Source organism: Peromyscus maniculatus, chromosome 11, assembly GCF_049852395.1.
Source record: "Peromyscus maniculatus bairdii isolate BWxNUB_F1_BW_parent chromosome 11, HU_Pman_BW_mat_3.1, whole genome shotgun sequence".
Taxonomy (NCBI): domain Eukaryota; kingdom Metazoa; phylum Chordata; class Mammalia; order Rodentia; family Cricetidae; genus Peromyscus; species Peromyscus maniculatus.
This window is the reverse complement of record NC_134862.1, coordinates 36258591-36282935: the sequence shown is the minus strand read 5'-3', so window position 1 is coordinate 36282935 and position 24345 is coordinate 36258591. Positions and strand designations below refer to the sequence as shown.

Here is a 24345-nt window from a genome sequence, read left to right as displayed (position 1 = left end):
GGACGGTGGGACTACAGATGCCCACCAGTGGACCCAGAATTTGATGTGGATTCCGGGGCAGTCTCCAGTCCTCAGGCTTGTACTGCCAATGCGTTTGCCCACGGAACACTCTCCTGGCCCTGTTTGCTGTCTTGGCCCCCAGGACTTTTTTTGCTCTTCCTCCCACTTCCTTTTAGACTTTTCATCCTCACTCTTTCTACTTTTATTCGCCCCCTCTCTCTCTCTGTGTGTGCGCACGCACACACACATATGAAACATTTTCTTTATCCACTCATCTAATGATGAGCACTTGGCAGCAATAAACATGGATACGCAAGGATCTCTGGTCTGCTTCATTTTCAAAGCCCCAGTATTTTTATTTAAGGACTTACTCCATGGTCACCTGAAGATGTATATCAGTTCATTAGGCTTATGACTCTTTATCTGAATCTTCATTACTGAATTATAATATCTTAAATAATTCATTTTTAGAGACTTGTGGCACTCTGAAAATGCATGCTATTATGTGCTAAAATGTGTTTGGAAAGGTAGTAAGGTACCTTCAAGTCTGGCTGGGTTGATCCAGGGTCATGAGCTCAGGTCTGGAACCTTCCAATGGCTATGGCTCGAATCTTGGCTGTACCTCACTTTCCCATTAAGAGAATATTCCTGTAGAAGTGATAGATTATATATAATGTTTAATAATGAATCTGTACTTCAGAAAGAGAAATATTAATACTAACCAAAGCCCTAGTGCATTTCAAAACCCACAGACAGAAAACAGCCGGTTTCCTGGCACCTTTAATGTTGAAACTACTGTGTACCATTCGATCTCTTCCAACTGTGCTGGAGAAGCAGAGATCTTCAGGTCAGCTCTTCAAGCAGGAAAAAGTATCCAGAGTGAAACAGTAGCACGTAGCATTTTGAACACTATGTTTGCAAGTCGGCAGTTGAAGCGCTATCATCTATGGGCCATGTATTCAGAAATAACAAATTCAAAATTCTGATTTCACAGTCTATAGACTTTTCTATAGGATTTTCATGTGGAAAAATGAATTCTTCATTTTTCAGATACGTTTTTTTTTTTTTTTAAACATGGGTTTAGCCACACAAATAAGAATATATACAATTTTAAAATAGTTTACAAAGTAATGGATTTGGAGGCTGGAGAGATGGCTCAGTGGTTAAGAGCACTTGCCTTCGTAGAGGCCCTGAATTTGGTACCCAGTACCCACACCAGGTGGTACACGGCTATCTGTAACTCTAGTTGCAGGGGTCCTTGTTCTCCTCTGGCCTCTGCAGGCTCTGCAGTCACCGGCACATACTCCTCCACACATGCACATAATTGAAAAAATAGATCTTTACAAATAATTAAAATAAAGTAGTGGAGTTCATTATGGCCTTTCAAACAATGTCTCATTATAAATGGTTCTAATTTGCTCTCCGCCCTTGCCTTCCTTCCCCATGTCCAGGTCTCCCTCTTGCTAGTCCCCTTCCTCTTTGCAAGCTGTCTATCATGTCACATGTCCCTCCATCCTTTCTTCTTTCTTTCCCCCTTTCCTCTTAAGGTCTTTCCTTCCTTTCTCCTGATCTTTTTTCTCATTTAATCAATCTCTCTCTCTCTCTCTCTCTCTCTCTCTCTCTCTCTCTCTCTCTCTCTCTCTCTCTCTCTCTTAATACCCCTACTGTGAAAATTTTAAGAGCTAAAAGAAAAAAATCTGAGAAACCACTAGAAGATGGAAAGACTTCACACGCTCATTGATTGGCAGAATTAGTAACACGAAAATGCCATATTACCAAAGCCATCTATAGATGCAACACAGTGCCCACCAAAACTCAAGATCTAGGAAAAGCCATCCTAAAATTCATATGGAAGGACCTAAGACCCTGGACAGCCAAAGTCACCTTTAGAAGAAACAGCAGTGCTGGATGTGTCATGACACTCAATCTGAAATTGTCCTACAAAGCCACAGTGACAGAAACAGCCTGGCTCTGGCACAGACACAGATATGTAGACCAGTGGACTATTAACAGAGAGGCCAGAGCTGAACCCACACAGCTACAGTTGTGTGGTTGTCAACAAATGTAGTCATCATCTATTGGATCAAGACTTCCTCATCTGCATCATATCTTCATAGAACAGGATGTGCCTTACTTTTTAGCTGTTCTTAGATGCTAAAAGAGTTACAAGTCATATGTATGTATAAGAAGATGATGATGTATATATATAAGAAAGTGAATGTGTCCAAAGAATACAATACCCATATAAAATGTTCTATATTTTTACTTGAAAATGACTACCCCCTGGGGCTGGAGAGATGACTCAGCAGATAAGAACACCAGTTGCTCTTCTAGAGGTCCTGAGTTCAATTCCCAGCAACCACATGGTGATTCACAACCATCTATAATGAGATCTGGTGCCCTCTTCTGGCATGCATGCAGAACGCTGTATATATAATAAATAAAATCTTAAAAAAGGAAAAGAAAGAGAAAATGACTACCCTAAGACCAGTAAATACAAGGCCTCCACATATACATAATGTTTCTTTTAAGGGCACCAACATAGCTTCCTGTGTTTTGGAGTAGAACACATGGACACCAATGTTCATAAGCATGAAATGTTGGCTTATTTGTAAAACGGGAGTTTCCCCCTAACTCAATAAACCCCAAATTCACTTTGGGAGTTTGTTTATAGAAGCTGTCACATGAAGTAGAGAAGTGATATCATGACAAATGACTGTACATGTAGACTGTAGAGGCCTAGGTTTCTAGAACCGGGGAAAGGGATGAAGGATTATCTTGTGGAAAACCATTCTTTGACAGAAAGAGATGTTGCCTTAGAGCATAGTGATGGTTCCAATGACTTTCCATGCATGTGTGAGCACAATGAATGCCAGAAGACAACTTCAGTCATCTTTTTCAGGGCGCCATTATAATTTGAGATAGGGTCTGTCATTGATTCTAGGTCGACCCACCAGAAGACCCAGTGATCTGTCTCCTTTTCCCCAGAGCTGGGATTATAAATCCATGTCACCACACCTGAATTTATTTTTTTTAAACATAGTTTCTGGGGATTGAACTCAGATCCACATTGACCCAGTAAACCATCTCCCCAGCCTACAGTGACTTTTTTCCCCAGTGGCTTTGTATTTCACATGGCAAATCAATGAAAAAAACTAGTGTTACCAAAATAGACACTTGAATATTGTTTTGAAATGTTCATGTGTAATTTGCGGTGAATGGCCAGTCTGCAGTGAGTTATAATTCCTCTTGTTCTGTTTGTGCAGGAATACATGGACTCGAATAAGTGCATCGAGCATCTGCTGACGCAACTCAGGGAGCAACACCGAAGTCTCTGGCGGTGAGTGAAGGCACACTCCTGTCTCTGTGGGCTCAGGTAGTAGCCGCCATAGCTGTGGGATTTTTACAATTGTGTTATTTCTGTGCAGAGGTGAGTTTTGAAGACAGTCCTTGGGCAAGCATTTCACCTACTGTGCTGACTTCTTGTAAGTGGTCTTGACCATGGAGCAGGGAATTAATTAGATTAAATGTATCTCCTTCTACTGGGTGCCAGAACTACCTGTGTACACAAGATCACCAGAGGTTATGTAGGACCCGGCTTCCGAAACTGTCAGTCATGATCTCAGGAGGGTTCCCATTGCACAGACAACTGGAAATAAGGACAGGCTTCTGAATGTTCTGATTCCACATCAAGTGGGTGATGATTCTGAGGTATCTCTGGGAGTGTGCACCTATGTTGCAGACTTCATTCTGAACACACCACACACTCTTCATTATGTCAAGCTATGCAGCGCTGCCCTACTGAATGCTGCCTAAGACACATGGCTCAGGTCCCAGGGCATTGTGTGTTATGATTTTTAGGGTCTTTATTGTACTTTACTTTTTTTTATGATCTGAGAGGAACATGACAGTTTCATTGCAAAGAACAAAAATTTTACTATTTTCCTTCTGGTGCTCTACAGCATGGAAGCAACACATTAATATATGTTTGGATTGTATCACGTTAGCATGTTTGATTTTTAAATTTCTGTGTATGTTGATAACTTGAGTTTCAGGTAATAATCTGCTAAATGAGTTTTGGCATGGGATTAGGGTTGAAATTTTGGCAGTTTCTGTAATGACCCTAAACATACTTTTGCCTTTTTACACTATGCATTTATGTGAAGTAATATTCACAAAATTGACAATAATGAAATCAATATATCAGTTGATTATGAAAAATGTCTTTGTTTCTTACAGTGTCAAATATTCAGCCAAGACTTAATTGCTTATGTAAAAATAAACAAACATATCTATCTTATTAGTTTTTAAATTTGCTTTTATCTTTAATAAATGATAAAACTACACCTTCTTATTTTACAAAGAATAGCTTTAAAATAATTTTTTATGTTGTTTTTATCAGTAGGTTTCTGATTTGTGTATCTTATTTATATGCCTGTCTACCTAGAGTTATATAAAAATTTTAGCAGGGAAAAGAGGCCACAAGAAGAAAGTAATATGATCAACATACATTATATACATGGAAGAAATTTGAAAAGAATATATTAAGATACTTTATTTTTTAAAGGAAGCCCTAAGTTAGAGAACAGCAGTTTAAAATAACACAAACAAAGAGCTGCGAGCCAGCCCTCAGGCCTGGGATTTGCTCAGAGCTAGCAGGTAGGAATGCCGCATGGTAAACTTAGGAACGTGGTGGAACGTAGACACAAACTCTCTACTGATTTCTCTGCTGTGGGTCAGTGAAGCTTTTCTTCCATAAAAAGATGCCAGGCTCCCCATTCTTCACGTGGGAAGGTTGGTCCCGAAGGCTTCTGTGTAGTAATAGCCTTTTCATACTGAGATTTTGCTTTACTGGGTGGGCTTTGACTCTAGGTCAGGAAAATAACCTGAGACATATGTCCAGGCACCCTGAGTCGGAAATTGGTGACATGGAAGTGAAACTCCCAAGTCAGTCAGTCAGTCAGTCAGTCAGTCATTCCCAGGTCCCTTGGGAATAGACTGGGAAAATGGCTGTGATGCTCTTAGTTCTCTAGGGACCTATGAGTGTGGTCTTTGCAGATGCTGTGATGATGTTTGAATTCCTTTTCTAAAGTTTCTGTAGCTCTTGGATTTTGAAATACATGTGCTGGTCCATTATTACATGGTGTGTCAATACTACAGGAGAATTGTCCCGCGAGCTGTCTTTGTCCCAAGGGGAAAAAAGGTCCTATAGTCATTTACTTATGTGTCCATTTTACCTCTTGTAGGGCAGGGCTTTCTCTGTACTAACCTCAAAATTCACCCTACAAAAGTAGTTCTAGTTTGGGATAAAGTGCTATAGATCTTCCTTGGTTCAGCTCATGCATGATCTTTGGTCATAGTAATAAAAAAAAATTCTGGTTCCTTACATAAAAATACTACTGGGAGAATGTATTAGTTGACCCAAAAGTTTTTTGTTTTGTTTTTTTTAAAAAAAAAAACATGTATTCTTATTAATTGAGAATTTCAAATATGCATAAATGTATTTGATTATATTTACTCTTCTTTCCTTCCTCTAGTTCCTCCCAGATCCATCTTTTGCCCCTCCATCCCCCCATAACTTCTTGTCCTCGTTTTCTTTTAAAAGTTTTTTTTTTTTTTTAATAATTCACCAGGTACAATTTGTGCCACCCATATACTTATGGGTGTGGGATCTTCCTCTGGAACATAGTGGACATCCCAGGAGTCCCCCAGTCTTAAAGGAAACTGAGTCTCCTTCAGAAACAGTCAGCTGTCAGTAGCTCCTCAGTTAGGGGTGGGGACTTGTGACCCCCTCCCCCTCCATGCTGGAATGTGGACTGGCTTGGTCTTTAGTGTGGGTCCTGTGAAGGTGACCACAGCTGCTTTGTGTTCCCAAGTGTGGCTGTCCTGTTGTGTCCAGAAGACCTGGTCATTTTTAATCTGAACAGATAAATCAGTTTTCTCTCATTTCTCTTTTCTTTTATTTATTTATTTGTGTGTGTGTGTGTGTGTGTGTAAGTGCACATATGCATGTTTTTGCTTACACATGCATGGTTTGTGGATGTGGACTTCTAAGGCTGATGTTAAGGATTATCCTCTTTGTTGTTCCACCTCATTCTTTGAGGCAAGGTCTCTCAGGCAGAGCAGAATTTGCTGATTGGCCAGTCTCATTGAACAGCTTGCTGTGGAGGGTCCCCTGTATCCCCTTTCCCAGGCTGGAATTATAGGCAGGTGGCCACACCCACATGGCATTTACACGGGGCTTCCAAACTCTACTCCTCATGCTTGTATAGCAGACACTAACACTGAATCATGTCTCCAGCCCCCCAGTTATTTTTTATTAACTAATCTGATATTTATTGGATTTGTTTTGGGAAACTATTACCTTCATACCTGTTTGTTGTTGTTGTTTTGGGTAAACTAGTGCACATGTAACATTAGCAGCTATGTATATAGTTGTGGTTTTTAAAATTTTTTTTCTAATAGGTCTACTTGAAAGCATATTTTAAAACTGATCTGTAACATACATAAAGTTACATTTAAACTTGTATAGAAATATTCCCTTTGCTCTGTATTTAAGAGAAAAGTATACACTAACAATAATGGCTGCTTTCAGATAAAAGACAATTTTTAGTTTAATTTAGACAGTAAGTATTCAGATGTATCTTAGATACATCACCGCGGAGGAGTAATGGTTTGCCAGCGCTTTGAACCAGTGAAAACACTCATGAAAAAGGGCTGTGTTTTTCCGGCCTTCCTGGGGTAGTTAATAAAAATCGTTGATCTCAGATATGACTAAGCTCAAATCTCATTTCAAGCATGGTAAGAGCTCGGAGTTTTGTGTGCGAACCCCTTTGTTTCCCTTCAGAAATGGAGTTATCCTTCTGGAAGCAGTAAAGCCTCAGGTATAATGTCAGAGGGCCCCATAATCCCCCGCTGTATGAATAACAACAGTGGGTAATAAAGGCATTTGAATGGTCACAGTGACTACCAGTGAGAAAATGGAAATGGGTAACATGGGAAAGAAAATGAAGAACAAGTGTCAATTTCTACGCACTCTAGTAAGTCATGCAACCACAGTTGATTATAGTTTGCAAACCAACCCTGACTTGACGGACTGAAGTGGCAGGGTTTATCGTGCTCTATGGTGACATGGTAACTTTGCTTAAAGGAGAAGGTCAGGGAATGGTGTAGAAAGCCCTTTGTGTGGACGATCAGGTTTTGCAAATACTTGACTCATGAGTCATGTAAACTGTATGCTGTGTGGAGGATCTTGAGGGTAACCTTGTGTCATGTGTGTGAGCTTAACTAGGGTGCCTGAAATTAGACAGATTCTCCCCTCAGTTAGTATAGACCCTCGTGTTTATTGTACCTTTCTTGGTGATTGCTGTAATTATCATGGGGTAGGCTCTTTATTGTAGCTCCTCACATTACCTGATGCACTAAAGTTGTAGATATGTAAGCTATGTTATAATTTCAGAGTCAAGTTCCTGAATGTATTTAATTGGTGATTTCCAGGCCAGTGAAAGACCCTGTCTCAAACAACAAACTGAAGGGTCCCCAAGGAGTGGGACCTCAAGTTGTCTCTGGCTTCTGTGTACATGGATATGCTTGTGCACATATACACATGTATGTGGGCATATATATTTACAGAAAAAAAATTTGCCAAGGGATTCCTTATCTTCATGGAGGAATTTACTGGTATTTAGATTTTACTTGTTTTTTAACCATCTTTCGTGACACAAAAATATATTGTAATCACCCTCAAGGTAGCTAGGTTATTTTGGGTTCCTGCTTAGTATATTATAGAAATAGTCCTATCATCTATCTCTGAGATGTGAAATAGCAAGGGAATTTGTGGAACTCAAACTCAGCCATCCAACAGTAGCAGACATTCAGGTCCAGTCTCTTTGGTACCAGAAAATTATTTTGAAAAAGTAAACATTTGTGGATTTATATAAAGAAAAGGATGAAATCAGAATCTACAGCTAAGTCTAAACTCTCTTAAATATACACTGAAGTCTTACTTCCCTCTGTACCTTTCTACTTGACTTAAAATATGGGTGGTGTAAAGAAATTACTCAGCACTTAGAAGCATTTGCTACTCTTACAGAGGGGCTTGGTCCGGTTCCCAGAACCCACATTGGGTGCCTCATAACCACCTGTAACTCCAGCTTCAGGAGATCCAGCTTTCTCCTCTGGCCTCTGTGGGTACTATACTCATTGCTCTCATGTGCTTACCCCACCCCCAGCACATAAAGAATTAAAAATAAACTCCTAAAACATCCCACATGAAGTGTATATTAGTGTCAAACCACAGTCGTGATTTCCTGTGCATCAATTTGTTCTGATATGAGAAGTTAACATTAAGATGGAAGTAGTTTTTGTATGTGATGATTTTTATATCCTCTACTATTTCTGATTTGGCTAAATATCTTTGACAAGAAAGATCATAAGAAATAATAGTGGGAAAATGCCTATGATATTTGATTAAAATCTTTATCCATTTGTAGCCTCAAATTAAGAGTTTAGAATTCATAGACAGTTGGAAACTACAAATTGAACTCATGAATATTCATGGCATGAAATTATTCTTTCATGCCACATGTGAAATATGTATGGAAAAGTGACAGTGTCATATTATCATAGCTGTGGGAAGAGGAGGTCACTAAAGGTTGGGAGAACTCTTGTCCTACCCTGTCAAACTAACAAATGAGTAGTACTCAGACTGAGTTTCTTTGTGTGTAGAAAGAAGATATCAATATAGCTACCATTCTAGTTTTAGTCTGTTACTATGGCAAACACCAGGACCAGAAGTGACTTAGGGTACAGAAGGGTTTATTTGGCTTAAAATTTCAGGTCACAGTCCATCCCCAAGGGAAGTCAGGGCAGGAACTCAAGCAGGAACGTGAAGTACACATGGGTGGTTGGCTCACTCAGGAGCTCAGGCTTAGGCAGCTTTCTCACACAGCCCAGGACTGTTCAGGGAATGATGGCGCCCACAGTAACAATCAAGACAACTCCCCACAGAAATTCCATGTGCTCATCTGATGTATGAAATTCTTCAATCTCGAGAATTGCCTCCTGGATGTCTCTATGCTGTGTCAAGTTGACAATTAAAGGTCACTAGTGTGACTAGTGTTTCACATTTCAGAGCATCAAGACTGCATGAACTGTGTGTGCTGCAGTACAGTGTATTTATGGAACATATACTTAAAGATGTCTTTTATCCTGGTAATTTGATAATACTTAGATATTATGTGATGGTGCTATGTAATATGGACCATACTAAACTTTGAAGAATTTGGTAGAAATATCTAATCCAAAAGATTTAACAGGTTTCCAGTAACTCACTAGATAATGTTAAGGTATTTGCTTTGGATTTTTTAAGTTACATTGGAGACACTCAAAGCTACTATAAGAAATAAAGAGCTTAGGCTGGAGAGATGCTTACTACTCAGGCAGAAGGACTAGAGCGGACCCCCAACAACTGCATAAAAAATTGTGGCATGGTGTATTTGAGATCCCAGTGCTGGGGAGGTAGAGACAGGTGGGCCTATAGGGACTCACTGAGCACTCTTCCCAGTGAGAGATTATGTCGCAAAATTCGAGGTGGACAGCATCTGAAGAATGACCCGTGAGGTTGACTTCCAGCCTAGACACACACACACACACACACACACACACACACACACACACACACACACACACGAGAATAAGGAGATCTACTTGACTGTATTTGGAGAGGTCCTGATGCCCACCCATAGACTTAAGGTCACCACGCATGCTGGTTAGGTTTTGTCAACTTGACACCAAGAAGAGTCACCTGGGAATAGGGACTCTCAAGTGACAAATGGCTTCCATCAGATTGGCCTGTGGACATGTTCATAGGGTGTTTTCTTGACTGCCCAGTGAAGTGAGAGGGTCCCACCCATCGCACACAGGCCACTCCTGGGCATTTGGGGCCTGATGTAAATGTAAGGCAGTTGAATGTGAGCTTGGAAGCAAGCCAGAAAGCAGCACTCCTTCTCAGCCTCTGCTTCTGTCCCTGCCTCCAGGTTCCTGCTTTGAGTTCCTGCCCTGACTGCTGTCCTCAGTGATGGAGCATATGAAAGTGTGAAGTAAATAAACCCCTTTGTCCTCATGCTGGCCAGTGTTTTTCACAGCAAGAGAAAGCACACGAGTCACCAAGTTCAGAATCATTTAAGTATTTCGACAAGCACTGTTGAAGCTGGATATTTCATTGACACACGGATAGGGTTGTCATGGGCATTTCATGGTGTTTAAGATAATCCCAGGCTGTCACTCACTACCTTCCAGAAACACCCATATTGTGACAACCTAAAATATCTGCAGACACTTTCCTAGTATTTATGAGAGGACATTAGTATCTCATGCCCTGGTAGAGAATCATTGTCTTTAAATAAATCACACATGGAAGCATTGTCCTAAGTATAGACCCAGAAATACCAATAGCATGAGTCACTACAGATATTTTAAGAAAATATATTGTGACCAAACAAATGTGGAAAATACTAGGTGATGCTCATTTGTAAACTTTGTAACTGCAGAATTTCTCAGGGCCCTTAGTGTTGTTCATATGTGTTACACATATATAAGGGGGAAGACAACTGAGGGAGAGTCTCTATGTCACCCTCACGCCTCCACAAATGAGTGCATCCACATACACACACACACACACACACACACACACACACAGGCAACCTCCCCAGTAGAACCCATTTGGAACATGTCCTATAACTAAATTACTAAGAAGCATACCTTAGGAAATGGTATATTCGTCTTGATACCTAAATGTGTAACATATAAAACTTGAACCTTCTTCGGTTTTTCATCCTAATGATAATATTGTGGCAAGATGGCTTGGTAGCAAAACATAGCATGAAAATGTGCTTCAAGAAAGCCTGAACCACTTACACTTGCTTGCCTGCCCTCCCTCCCTCCCTCCCTCCCTCCCTCCCTCCCTCCCTCCCTCCCTCCCTCCCTCCTGAGCTGTCCCAAAAGTGGAATCCTGCCTGTGTCAAGGAAAGAATTCTTTCCTGGAAGTAACTTCTTTAGAAGCCAAAAATTCTACTGGAAGATGTAGAAAACCTCCCCACTAGAGAGAGCATGGATGAATATTTGGGGAGAGGGTCATTTTATTTCAGTCTTCATCGCCTTTGGGAAGCATCTGAATCCAGAGAATGAAAGCAAAGTTGTAGCAATTCTAAATTCCTTTCCTTCCAGTGGGGATCACACTTAAGCCAGAAAGCAAAGGGGAAGTTCTATTTTTCAAGAATTTTAGACTTGTTAAGATCATTTGATGCCTAGAAGGGAGGGGCCACGGGACTTTCCTTCTAACAGATTCTATCCGTGTTGTTCAATTAAGCGCTTCATTCTTTCTGGCGGTGCAGGCGCTGTGCCCCGTGGGAAGCAGCACTTAGGTGCTTTACCAAGGCAAACAGTTGGTGATCAATACTTCATCGATTCTTGGGATTAGTTATTGAGGCTTCAGCCGCCCTTCTGAAAAGTGAGGGGGAAAAGACGAAACAGAACAAAACAAAAAACTAGAGCTTCAGTCTAGGGAGATGACTCATTCAGTACACTACTTGCCACGCAAACGCGAGGACCGGAGTTTGGATCCCTGGGCTCTCTATTAAAAAGGCAGGCATGGTGGTGTGCACCCATAACCTCGGATCTTTGGAAGTCCGGTGGATCCCTGGGACTCCCTAGCTTAACAGCCCAGTCCAATTGAGGAGTTCCAGGCCAATGAGAGAGCCTGTCTCAAAAAACAAGATTGACAGCCATCTAAGGAATACCAACTGAGATCTCCTATGCCCGTTTGCCTACACACACACACACACACACACACACACACACACACACACACACACACACACACAATGAGAGAGCCTGTCTCAAAAAACAAGATTGACAGCCATCTAAGGAATACCAACTGAGATCTCCTATGCCCGTTTGCCTACACACACACACACACACACACACACACAACACACGAGAGAGAGAGAGAGAGAGAGAGAGAGAGAGAGAGAGAGAGAGAGAGAGAGAGAGAGAATATGTGAAAGTGATATTTAAAAAGTGCTTTTTATATTTATTATGTGGTGTGTGTGTGTGTGCATGTAACAGGTGTGTGTCTAACTCTGTGTCTGTGTCTAAAGGAATGATATTAAAATTGTCTGTTGGAAGCCATGTGTCATTCTAGCCCTGAGAAGAAAACTCTGTAATGCCCTATTGAAGAAATGGGCTTGTCATTGTAAAGCACAGGCACAAACAGAAGCTGAGCCCCCATAGTGTTGAGCTCTGACTGTCCCAGACTCTGAGTGCTTCATCCCGTGTATCTTGTCTCTCGGGATCATATTATCCAACCTCTTCACGAGTTCACATGCCTCTTTTCTCATGGGGTTAATTGGTGTAGACTAAGGAGATGTGCGTATTAAATACCTTGCCTCTGCTGTAATCATAGACCTCCACTGGGGGCGGGGGGGGGGGGGGTGGGGGGCAGATTTTAATTGGCAGCATGCAAACATGCTCTGCATGAATTCTTAGCAGTGGACACAGAATAAAATAAGAGCCGTAGTTTGTTTAAATCCCTTCAAGGGATAAAGAGGTTATCTCTGTGGGTTAGGTGTATAACAGACAGAATTCAGGGCTCTCTAACAACAAGGAGAGCCAAACACTACCCTATGCCAACTCTGTAACACCTCCTGGACTCCTCCCCAAAGCCACAGGAAGTCAGGCTAGTGAGCTATCTATTGCTTCTCCTCCTCTCAACCCTTGTGCCAAATTTCTAAATCATAGCTATGTCCTCAGCAGAGTGCAAGACCCATGCCCCCACCCTGGACGGCCATCAATGCCATTCCCCCAATTACCCACCAGGGATTGTTTGAGAGAGTTCGGTAATTCCAATCCCCAACCAGGATAAGAGTCTGGCCTCTAAGCCACACCTTCTGCCCAGCACAAAGGAGAAGGAAGCAGGGCATTGGCTCATGCTCTGATAGCCCTGCCATCCCTGGAGCATCTTAAAGAGGATGCAGGTTAAGCCATATACCAGGGGATTACTTCTGTGGACTGCTGACCCTGCTTTAAGGAGGAAGGGCATGGCAGCCTTTGTATTTCTGAAGCGCCCCAGGAAGACACATCACTGCCTTCCCAGGTTCATATCAGACTTTATTTGGGTGATTTGTTTGTGAACTGCTTGCCCGTTTGTTTAGGGGATGCCCAGTGTTTGAACAAAGGTTATCTAGTGCCAAGAAAGTATTTTAGGGCTTGGCTACACCCAGGATGAAGAAAAATCAGATCTCGTTTTATTTATATTTAATCCAGCGAAGCAGCACAGTATAGACAGGGTTGCTAGGTTAACCTATGGAAGCAGAATGTGCCTTCTGCTGTAACTAGGGAAATATGCCACCTTTAATGAGGGGGTTTAGATCACAAAAGCCTGCACTGAAATATATGCAGAGAAGGCTCACAGATGACTCAAAAGTTGCACTGCTAGGTGTTGAAGAGATGGCGCAGCTGGCAAAGGACTTGCTACCCAAGTGCAAGGACCTTGGCTCAGCACCCAGAACCCACATGGAGAGATTTGGTCTGGTGGCATGCCCTTGTGACTTCAGTGTAGACTGGGTGGAGACAAGTGGCTCTGGGGCTCAGTGGCCATCCAGCCTAATGCACTTAGTGAGTTCCAGCTCAGTAAGAGACCCTGTCCCTAAACACAAGGTAGGTGGTACCCGAGGAACCACAACCGAGGTTGTCCTTTGATCTCACCATACACACGCACGCGTGCGCGCACACACACACACACACACACACACACACACACACACACACACACACGCACGGACTGTACATTTATACACACATAAGGGAGAATACTTCTAGTTTAAATACATTTACATTTTTTGAGAAATAGTGTCAAAGTATGCCAGCTCTGAAATGACGGGATTGGGGGGCACTGAGGACAAATATCACCAATCTGAAGACATTTGTCTTACCCTGCCTTGTTATTCTTGTACCTATACTTAACAATATAACAGCTAGGGGCCTAATGCAATTTCTTTGAAATTAAAATAAAGAGCCCCAAGCAAAAGGCATCTTGTAGATTTATTTGGGAAAATAAGAATTACAAACATTTCCCATGCAGTTGAAAGAAAAACTCCAAGCTAGATGGCCCACTTGATATAAGTACATTTGATGAACTCTGCAGTGTGCACACAGTCAAAGATGATAAAAGGCCCCTTTTAATTTAGAAAGAGAAATGAAATGGCTAATTTATAATGGAGTTCTTTTGTTTAATTTTAATTTATGAATAGTTAATTTAATTTATGAAAAATTCACTTTTTTTGCTCGTAACTATAGGAATGATTTTTAAAAAGTGATTGCTAAGGTCTGACTGTATATTCCTATGTAGGGTGACTGAGCTTGAAAGGAGACACATAGGTATGGGAGGTGACTAGGAAGCATGTGTACAAGTGTGCTCACCTGTGTGTGCACATACAGGCCGTAGGTTGACAGTGAGTATCTTTATTAGTAGCTTTCCTCCTGATGTTTTGAGACAGGGTCTCACTAAACATGACTCTTGCTATTTCTAGAGCCCCATCTCTGCATTCAAGTGCTGGAGTCCCAGGTATATGCTCCACCATGTCCAGCTTTTATATGAATATGGTGGTCCACCATGTCTATCTCTTATATGGATACGGTGGTCCACCATGCCCAGCTCTTACATGGGTACGGTGCTCCACCATGCCCTTTTCTTACATATATGGTGCTCCACCATGCCCAGCTCTTACATGGGTATGGTGCTCCACCATGCCCTTTTCTTACATGGATATGGTGCTCCACCATGTCCAGCTCTTACATGGATACAGTGGTCCACCATGTCCAGCTCTTCCATGGATACAGTGGTCCACCATGTCCAGCTCTTCCATGGATACGGTGCTCCACCATGCCCAGCTCTTACATGGATACGGTGGTCCACCATGTCCAGCTCTTACATGGGCATGGTGCTCCACCATGTACAGCTCTTACATGGGTATGGTGCTCCACCATGCCCAGCTCTTACATGGATACAGTGTGCTCCACCATGCCCAGCTCTTACATGGATACAGTGAACTCAACTCAGCTTCTCCAGCTTGCACCGTGCACGCCTTCCTCACTAAGCCATCTCCTAGCCTGAAAGGAGTAGCTTTCCCCCCTTCCATTCTTCCAGAGATTTCCATGCTCAGAACCTGAGAGGGTTTCTGCTTTCCACCTTTACCTGAGGATCTGGAATGAGTGTTTGGGTCTCTCAGGAAGAGAAAGTACAAAATAGAATCTCTTCCCTGAAGAGTTTTTGCTGTGCCTCAGTGTGCATTGCCTGTTACAATTAGACCTTATAGACATATAAATAAGACAGGTGATCTGGGTCAAAGGTCACAAAGAATTAGTATATTTGCTCAGGTGTTGAGAGAGGGCACCGAGATGTCAGAGCAGAAGCAGCTTCTAGATCAGCTGGAGGGTTGGCTGAGGTTGCAAAGCATGCCGGAGTTCGTGGTCAGACCATCCAAGGTGCTTTATGTGGACCTGTGTCCCTGGGCACCCAATAATGGTAAACCACAGATGTGAACTCTGTGGTAAAAATCCAGATTTTTTCCCCATATGTAAAATGCTGCCTGAGTTATCAGGAGTCCAGCAAGCTCCCTGTGTCCAACAATCATCACATTGTAATATGATAGTAAAGGATCTTACAGAACCCTTACACAAATAAAATTGATTTTAGAAGTGTTAACAATATATCTCTATGTCTGTCTTATATATCTATCTATCTATCTATCTATCTATCTATCTATCTATCTATCTATCTATCTATCTATCTATCTATCTATTTATCTATCTATCTGTCATCTACCTACCTACCTACCTACCTACCTATCTACCTATCCATTTTTCTAAACGACTAAGAATGGAAGTGGCAGTTTCCTATCTTCAAAGCAGCTACTATCTACATGAACCTCCTTGGCTGGAAATTCTGACTCCCACGCTGTCTCTTGGCCCGAACGTTCCAGTGGTAATAAAAATCACTCTGGCAGACGGTGGGCTGCAGAGTGAGGTCAGAGTCTGGGGCCACTTTGAAAAGGGTTTCCAGGAAATCATTCTATTGAATAATGTTTAAGTTTGCACAGGAGTTCTCAGCACAGCATGGTACAACAAAAAGTCAGTCGCAGGACATTAACAAGGGCACAATGGTCACCGTGAGGTTACAGTCCCTATGAAGGGAAACTGTACTGTCTGGTACTGGCTTTTCAGTGTCTTCTAGAAGTTCAGACTTACTGGCTAATCGGAAGCCTGATGTTTTAATCCAGGTCTGCTCACTTGTGTTATTTGACTCCACCATATCACTTTTGATGTAGTAAGGGGCTGGAGATGGTTCTCAGCTAGTAGAATGCTTGTCTATCCTGCACTAAGCCCTAGGATGTGGTCCTAGCACCATGTAAGTCTGATGTAGTGATGTATGCCTGTAATACCACAGGAAGCAAAGGCCAGAGAGTTGCAAGTTCATGATCAGTCTTAGCTATCCAGTGAGTTTCAGGCCAGTCTAGGTCTCGTGGTTCCTTGTGTCAAAAGAATAATAGGAGAGGAAGAAGAAAGAACTGTGAATGGAGTCTTCTGCAGGAGGTAAAGATACTAATTCTTTGATGTGTCAAATGAGCGCAAGTTTCCAATTTGGATCAGACAGGCACACAGTAATGTGTTTGCTTTAGGGAACATTTGCTCTAACATCACATTTAAAGTGTACTTGAAGTCATGCCTATCTGAAACATGCCTTTGACCCTCAACTGCTTCAAGTTTTTATTCTCTGAAAAAAGGAAATTGGTGACCTAGGAAAGTCACCTGATACCTGCAGTTGTCACCTGAGGGGAAATGTTATTCAATTATTCCTTAAGCCTACGTGTGTGTGTGTGTGTGTGTGTGTGTGTGTGTGTGTGTGTACCCGTGTACAGAAATGTATGAGAGTATGTGTGCCCACAAGTGCACACATGACTGCCAGAGCTCAGCATCAGGTGTTTCCCACCATTTCTCCCCCACTAAATCTATTTTTTGAGACAAAATCCCTCACTGAAGTTGTAATTAGGCTAGTTGACCAGCCGAAGTGCAGCAGTCCTATTTACACACCCTCCAGAGCTGGTTTATAGGTGTGTGTGCTCATGCCTGGCTTTTATGTGAGTTGTTGGGGATCTGTATTTGGGTTCTCACCCAATAATCATGCTACAGAATCGTTTCCCCAGCCCTAGCTCCTTTAGGTTGCTATAACATCTCAGAAAATATTAGCTTACCAAATAAATATGCAGGGAAGTCATGTCCTGAAGATTTCTAGCAAAATCAAATACCTTTAGAGCAGGATGAAAGGGCTGGATGTTACAGTGAAAATCTTAAATGCTTCTCTTTCTAACCCTGGGCTCTCCACTCTAAGTTCCTCGAATTCATTCCTTGTTCCTGAGCACACACTCTTTCTCACTAGTCTTCATATTGAAAACCAGTAAGTCCTACCTGTTTCTCAACGGTCACCACAAGTTTCTCGCTCCCCATCTTTCATAGAGATTCTTCAGCATATCTGGGTTCCCATCCTCTCAACCTTGAGACTATATTATATGTGGAGAGATGTATCTTTTTAAAACTCCAAAATGACCCCTATATCTTAATTTGGATTTTTCAGGTATTGTTAGTACCTGGCCTTTCTTTTCCGTTACATGAAAGCATGACCAGCATAGAGCTGAATGTAACAGGTGTTCGGCTAACAAGTTCGAGGCGGGACTCTCGCTGCTCAGATTGTATCAGGATGATTGGTTTCAGTTATCAGTTCTGAACACTCCAAACCTGAAGGCCTGCTGTTTGCCATGTAGGCTTGGCTGGCTGGCCAATTGGTCTCAGGGCTCTGCCTGTCTCTACACCACATTGCTGACATTACAGGCGTGTGTTCTCGTGGCACACTTTGTATTACAAAGTGTATTACAAAGTGTATTACAAAGTGTATTACAAAGTGTAGGGGATTGGACTCATGTTCTCATGCTTACTGTACAAGCCTTGTCCTTTCTGAACTATTTCAACCTGTAGAGTGTGGAAGGAGAGAAACCATAGCACGAAGTTATAACCTGACAACTGGGTCTGAAGTAGGATTCCCAACATATTACCATTTATCATAGAGAAGGACATTCTTGGGATAGGACTGTCAAAGTGAAACCTGAGTGACTTCCTTTGGTTCAGCACAGAAGGGAGTCTATGTGACCCTCATACTGGGTGATGTAATATCCGTCTTGGCTGGGGAAATGGCTCAGGGGTAAAGAGAGCCAGCTGCTTCTACAATATACTCACATCCGGTGGCTCAAGGGTTGATTTTTTTTTTTTTAACTCCAGCTCCAGATCTTACACCCTCTTCTGTCTTCTGTGGACATGCTCAAACAGACACACACAGATAGACAGACAGACACAGACACAGACGCAAATAATAAAATAAATAAAATAAATAATAATAATAATAATGATAAATAATAAATATAAAATAAAAATAAATCTTTAAAAAAAACCAGCAACCTGTCTTTCACCACTTGGCTATAATATTACCATTAGGAACTATATGTGTATCTGCTCCATCTTATCTGTACCATTGTGTGGGCGCGCGTGTGTGTGTGTGTGTGTGTGTGTGTGTGTGTGTGTGTATGTGTGTAGACATGTCTGCATGTGCACGTGGCTGGGCTTGCATGTCGTAGGTTGGTGCTGGCTGTCTTCTGGAGTAATTTCCCACCTTAAATTCCTGAGATAGACTCTCACTGAAGCTGTAACGCTCTGCTCCTGCTAGGTGCAGTGGGCAACCTCCAGGAATTCTCTCGACTCTGTTTCCCCAGCGCTGAGAGTCCAGGAAATCAGTGCTGCACCTGGCTTTTCCCTGTGGGTTCCGGGCTGGATCACAGGTCCCCGTGCTCACGTTGCAAGCATTCCCAAGCGGAGCCATCTCACCAGGCCGTCTGAAGACTTTAACCCTGGACTTGAAATGTTTTCCTTCCGTCCTTACTTGTCCAAGGCCCCGGTGTAGAGCTCTGCCCCCACACAACTTATTTACCTGACCCCACTCAATCATGGCCGCTGATGGACAACTCCAATTGGTCAGTTTTCTTTTCCTGTTGTTTGTCTGTTTTTGTTTTTTCTTAGACAGGGTTTCTCTGTGGAACAGCCCTGGCTGTCCTGGAACTCACTCTGTAGACCAGGCTGGCCTTGAACTCACAGAGATCGGCCTGCCTGCGATTCAAGGCATACACCACCACCACCCGGCACCTTTTGCTGTGGTGGTGGTGATGGTGGTGGTGGTGGTGCTGCTGCTCAAGATCTATTGAGGGCTTCCATGTGCTCCACAAACACTTTTCCCACTGAGGTCCAGGCTAGCTCTTTGGTTCCAGTCTTAGCATGTGTGGCTGTAATATAAGTAGGATGTATTTTGTTATGACCAGTTTGCGTCATCCTGTGAGAGAGGCTTCTTATTCTAACATCATGATTTTCCCCTTGGTGGCACAAATCGCTAATAACCTTTAGGCAAAATACCTAAAATTCCAGCCTGAGTCACACATATCCAATTACTCTCTTGAGGACACCAGAAATATAAATCATTATTTCAAGACAGGGCAGGGGTGTTTTAAATTTAGAAAAATTCATTTCCACCCTAATCCTCCTTGTAAATTGCCTGGTCCTTCTTTATTTTCAGGTTTTCATTTCTCCAGAGCCAAGGCTCTATTTTGTGGGTAAGAGTTCACATTGGAGTTAATAAAAACCGGCACTCTTCACGGTGCTAGAACTTAGTCAGACAAATTCGCCGGCTTTCCAGGAAAAAAAAAAAAAAGGTAGTAGGTTTTAGAACGTTACTGAAAGGAACAGTTACTAACTGAGCATTTCCTGGCCCAGTGTTCAGGAATCTTGGAAAGCTGAGTGCTCTTCTACTGTAGTATTTATCTAGAGCCCGGCTGGAGAGAATAGAGGATTCTGCTGAAGCTGGAGGGTAGAGCGGGGCCTTTGTAGGTATGTGCTCTAATAATTCACTTTCAAATTCTTCCAGTTCCCACCAGGTGAGTACAAACATTGACTCTGCACTTAATCACCACTGTACTATGAAAGTCATGTTCCGCGGCAGCCTGAAAGCAGGACAGTTTCCTCTGTCCTAATTATAAGTTAATATTTGAAAATCATTTTTATCATTGGCTAGCAGTTAAACAGAACTATGTGAAGCTTTCCTTCCAGGCTGGAGAGATGGCTATGTGGTTAAGAGCACACACTGCTCCCCATAGGACCTATTCCCAGCACCCATATTGGGTGGATCACAACTTGTAGCTCTAAGAGACCTAACACTCTCTTCTGGCTTCCATGGGCACCGGCACACACACATGCACATTAACACATACACATAAATAATAAAAACTTAGTTTTTTAAAGATGTTTTTAATTGAAATAGAATGATGTTACTTTTTCCCCTTTTCCCTCCCCAGTCCCTCCCTTGAACCTTTCTCACATTACCCCACTCTCAAGTGGATAGCCTCTTTTTCTTCATCATTGTTACATACTTATATATGCATATATTTATGTGTATACACAAATATACACACAAGCTGATCAGTCAGTTTTTTGCTTGTGTGTACATGGTTTCAGGGCTGATCACTCTGCATTGGACAACCAATAAGGGACCTCATCTCTGGGAGAGGCTAATTCTCCTTCCAGCAATCATTACTTGCCTATAGTTTTTTGTTGAAAGGTGGGACCCCACAAAAATTTTACTTCTCCATATTAAGATGCTCATTGATATCTGGTCTTGTTTATGCAGCCATTTAGAGGAGAGACTGTCTCACAGCAGACTTTCTGGTATATTCTGGCTCTTAAAATCTTCCTGCCTCCTCTTCCACAATGTTCTCTGAGCTGTTGATGCAGGAACAGTGATGAAGATGTATCTTTTGGGACTGGGTTCCTCATGATCTGTTGATCTCTGCATTGTGTCTAGTTGTGATTTTCTGTTATGGTCTCCATTTGCTGTAAAAAGGGGCTTCTTTGAAGAGGGATGGTGGCTATACTTATCTGTGAATGTAAGCATAAGATTTAGAATGTAGTAAGGAATAATTTCTTTTTTAAATCTTACCTTTGTCTTGTCATGGTGATGAAGACTATGAGGTAAACACAGTGTAGATTATTTTTCCTAGAAAATGTAGCATGGATTGTTAGAAGGTCTTATTAATAAAAACAAACCTGGAACCAGGTATTGGGGTGAACACTGAGTGACCAGAGAAACAGAACAAGCCACAGCCACCTCACCTCACCAACTCCTCAGCTGATCTTGTTTCCTCAGACTGGAAGCCTCTGTGTCCTCATCCAAATGGATCTCAGCTGAACTGCTGCTAAAAGCCTAAAAGTTTAACAAACTTAGTTCCTGGTCTTCACGCCTTACATACCTTTCTGCTTCCTGCCATCATTTCCTGGGATTCAAGGTGTGTATCACCATGCCTGGCTGTTTCCAGTGTGGCTTTGAACTCACAGAGATCCAGATGGATCTCTGCCTCCAGAATGCTAGTGTTAAAGGCGTGCATGTCACCATTTTCTGGCCTCTATGTCTATCTAGTGGGGTTCTGTTCTCTGACCCCAGATAAGTTTATTAGGGTGCACAATATATTGGGGGACACAGTATCACCACAAGAAAACATTGCTAGATGTTTTATTTAACTGGGGCTATTGTCAGAGGCAGGTATCCTAATATTTTCATAGAGAAGACATGAGTTAAGCTTTGGAGGCAATAGTTGACCAGGTTCTCAGCAAGAGACACATGGAGGGAGGTCAGCTAGGGAGGTCTGGGAAGATTCAGGTGTGGTAGGCCAGCTCCCTCCTTTTACAGGGTTCCTATGAGGAGGAGAGAGGCAAAAGGAATTTGTAGATAGAAAGATAGCGGAGATGAGACAGACAGAAACACAGGATAGCTTTGGGAGGACCTGGATCAAAATCCACCAGCCCCTTCTGTCTCTTCAAAAAGGCTTTATATAACAATGCCAAGGGGGCAGGGCAAAAGACCTCCCTTTTGCTAGATCAAAGCACACCACATAGCCAAGTGTAGACCCTTCCACATACCTGGTAACTACACCTGTGGTCACGTCCGTCATCCCATTATGCAGCCCTGCCGTGTAAAGCAAGCTCAGATCTCACCAGGAAACCTCTATGGGTGCTCACATTCAGGTAATTAGATAACATAGCCAAGCTTTTATGTAAGTATATGTGTTTACGTATGAATGCACATCTGTGTATGTGTGTTTAAATGTGAATGCCCATATGTGTTCAAGTGTGCATGTATGCATGCAGAGGTCAAAGATGGATGTTGGGTATCTTCCTCTGTCATTTTCCAATTTATGTTTTTGAGATGGGGTCTCTCAATAGCTCAGAGTTTACCAATTCAGATAGGCTAGCTGGCCAGTGAGCCCCAGCCACCTGTCTGTCTCCATCTCTCTGGCACCAGTTTACCTTTGTGTCCCACTACACTGAGCTTTTTACATAGGTTCTGAGATCTAACTCCAGTCCTCAGACTTGAAACACTTTGCTGACAGCCGTCTTCCCAGCCTCCTTCCTGGGATGTCGATAACCAGATTTCACATAAAGGTTGTCTGACACTTCTGAGCAAATGACGACTTTTAGTAAGCCCATACAGCGAGGCACATACACTCCACAGTGGGCTGGGGACCATGCGCTACAGACAGAGAAGTATTGGCAGCATCTGCTGCCGGGTAGTGAGGAGAGCGTTTGGAATCGCTGCGTTGAAGTCTGCGTGTTGACAGACAAACCACAAAAGGTTCACAGATTCAGGCTGTCTGGAGGATTCCTGCTTCTCATCTGAGCAATCCAAGGAGACAAGTGTGCCAACATCTTTATGCAAATTTCCTCCTGGGATTGTAGAGACCTGAGGCCACCCCAAAGTTAGAATGGGAAAACATCCTCCATACCTCCCCATGAGAATAGGAAATGCTAGAGTTGTCTGGATTAATGTGTAGCCAGAGCCTGGCGTGTGGGTGTATGATTGCCTGCTCATACATGTGTGGGCCAGAGATTAACATCATGTATCTTTCTCCATCAGGCTCCATCTTATTTATTTATTAATAATTTATGTATTTATTTATTTTTTTGAGGCACTGTCTCACTGACGAGGAACCCCAAGGGTCTTCCTAGCTCTGCCTTACCAGCCATAGGACTACAGGTTTGCATTCGATATGCTTGGCTTTCAAATGTGAGGGCTGGGGATCTGAACTCACATCCTTCTGCTTAGGTAGGAAGCACTTTATCCATTGTGCCATTTCCTTGGCCCAGATGACTCGATCCTTGAATGTCCATTTCGTGAACCTTGTCCAACAACCTCTCTGTTTGTGACATCACATACTATGGCGTTTGGAGCTGTTTTCCTAAATGGAAGTAAGGATTGCCAGGGAGCACCATGGCCACCTGTGTCTGACAGTGTTGGCAAAACCCAAGCTCTTTGATGTCAACTTCAAGCCCTCATAGCATGACCCACATGTACTATTTTTACTCATTAACTGTGATGGACCTGTCATTAATTTATATAAGCCATTTAGATCTGTTTCTATCTCTAGCTTCTCCTGCCTCTCCTTGGATAATGAGCTCCATCAGCTTAATCCTTCTCTGTGGGGTAGAGCGTCCTTGTGCTTGTTCTAAATACAGGCAAGCTAGATGCTCTGACCCCTAATTAGACATGTTTGAGTCTACCGAGTAATCCCACATCTACCTACTCATATTTACAGTGATGGACGCCACTCACTTCACTTCTGAAGAATAGAAGAGACACAGAAACAGCACTGGACTCACTCACGTTTCCTTGATTTTATTCTTAATCTTTTTTTTTTTTTTTTTTGAGACAGGGTTTCTCTGTGTAGTTTTGGTATCTGTCCTGGATCTTTACTTTTAATCTTTGAAAGCTCCATGTACATTTAGAATTAGTTTGAAAATTCAGTCTTTTTCAAGTTACATTTATTTATTTTGTGGTGTGTGTGTGTGTGTGTGTGTGTGTGTGTGTGTGTGTGTGTGTGTGTAAAATGCGCAAGAGCCACAGTATATTTGTGGAGGTCTGAGGACAACTTATAGTAGTAGGTTCTCTCCTTCCACTGTGTGGATCCTAGGGATCTCCCAGGTTATGAGGACTGGTGGCAAGTGACTTTACCCACTGAGCCCAGTCACCAGCCATTGCCCAGTCTTGAGTCCCGCCACTTTGTGACAACTGAGAAATCATTCGTTCACTGGACCCTGCAGGAAGAGAGAAAAGAAAAGGCAGAAATTAGAAAATTAAGTTCTGATCTT

The 24345-nt window shown here is 42.4% G+C and overlaps 1 protein-coding gene across 10 annotated transcripts in view; it reads left to right on the top strand.

The window, feature by feature from the left end:
- The window catches only part of Nckap5 (NCK associated protein 5), a 934454-nt gene that overhangs the window by 306099 nt on the left and 604010 nt on the right, over positions 1–24345 (top strand). For 9 of the 10 annotated variants that reach the window (XM_076547254.1, XM_076547253.1, XM_076547268.1 and 6 more), the window contains one exon: positions 3267–3340. In XM_076547254.1, coding sequence (XP_076403369.1) covers positions 3267–3340 — 74 coding nt within the window. Of the gene's footprint in view, positions 1–3266; positions 3377–24345 lie in introns of those variants that run through there. The other variant, XM_076547263.1, reaches the window with a different exon arrangement.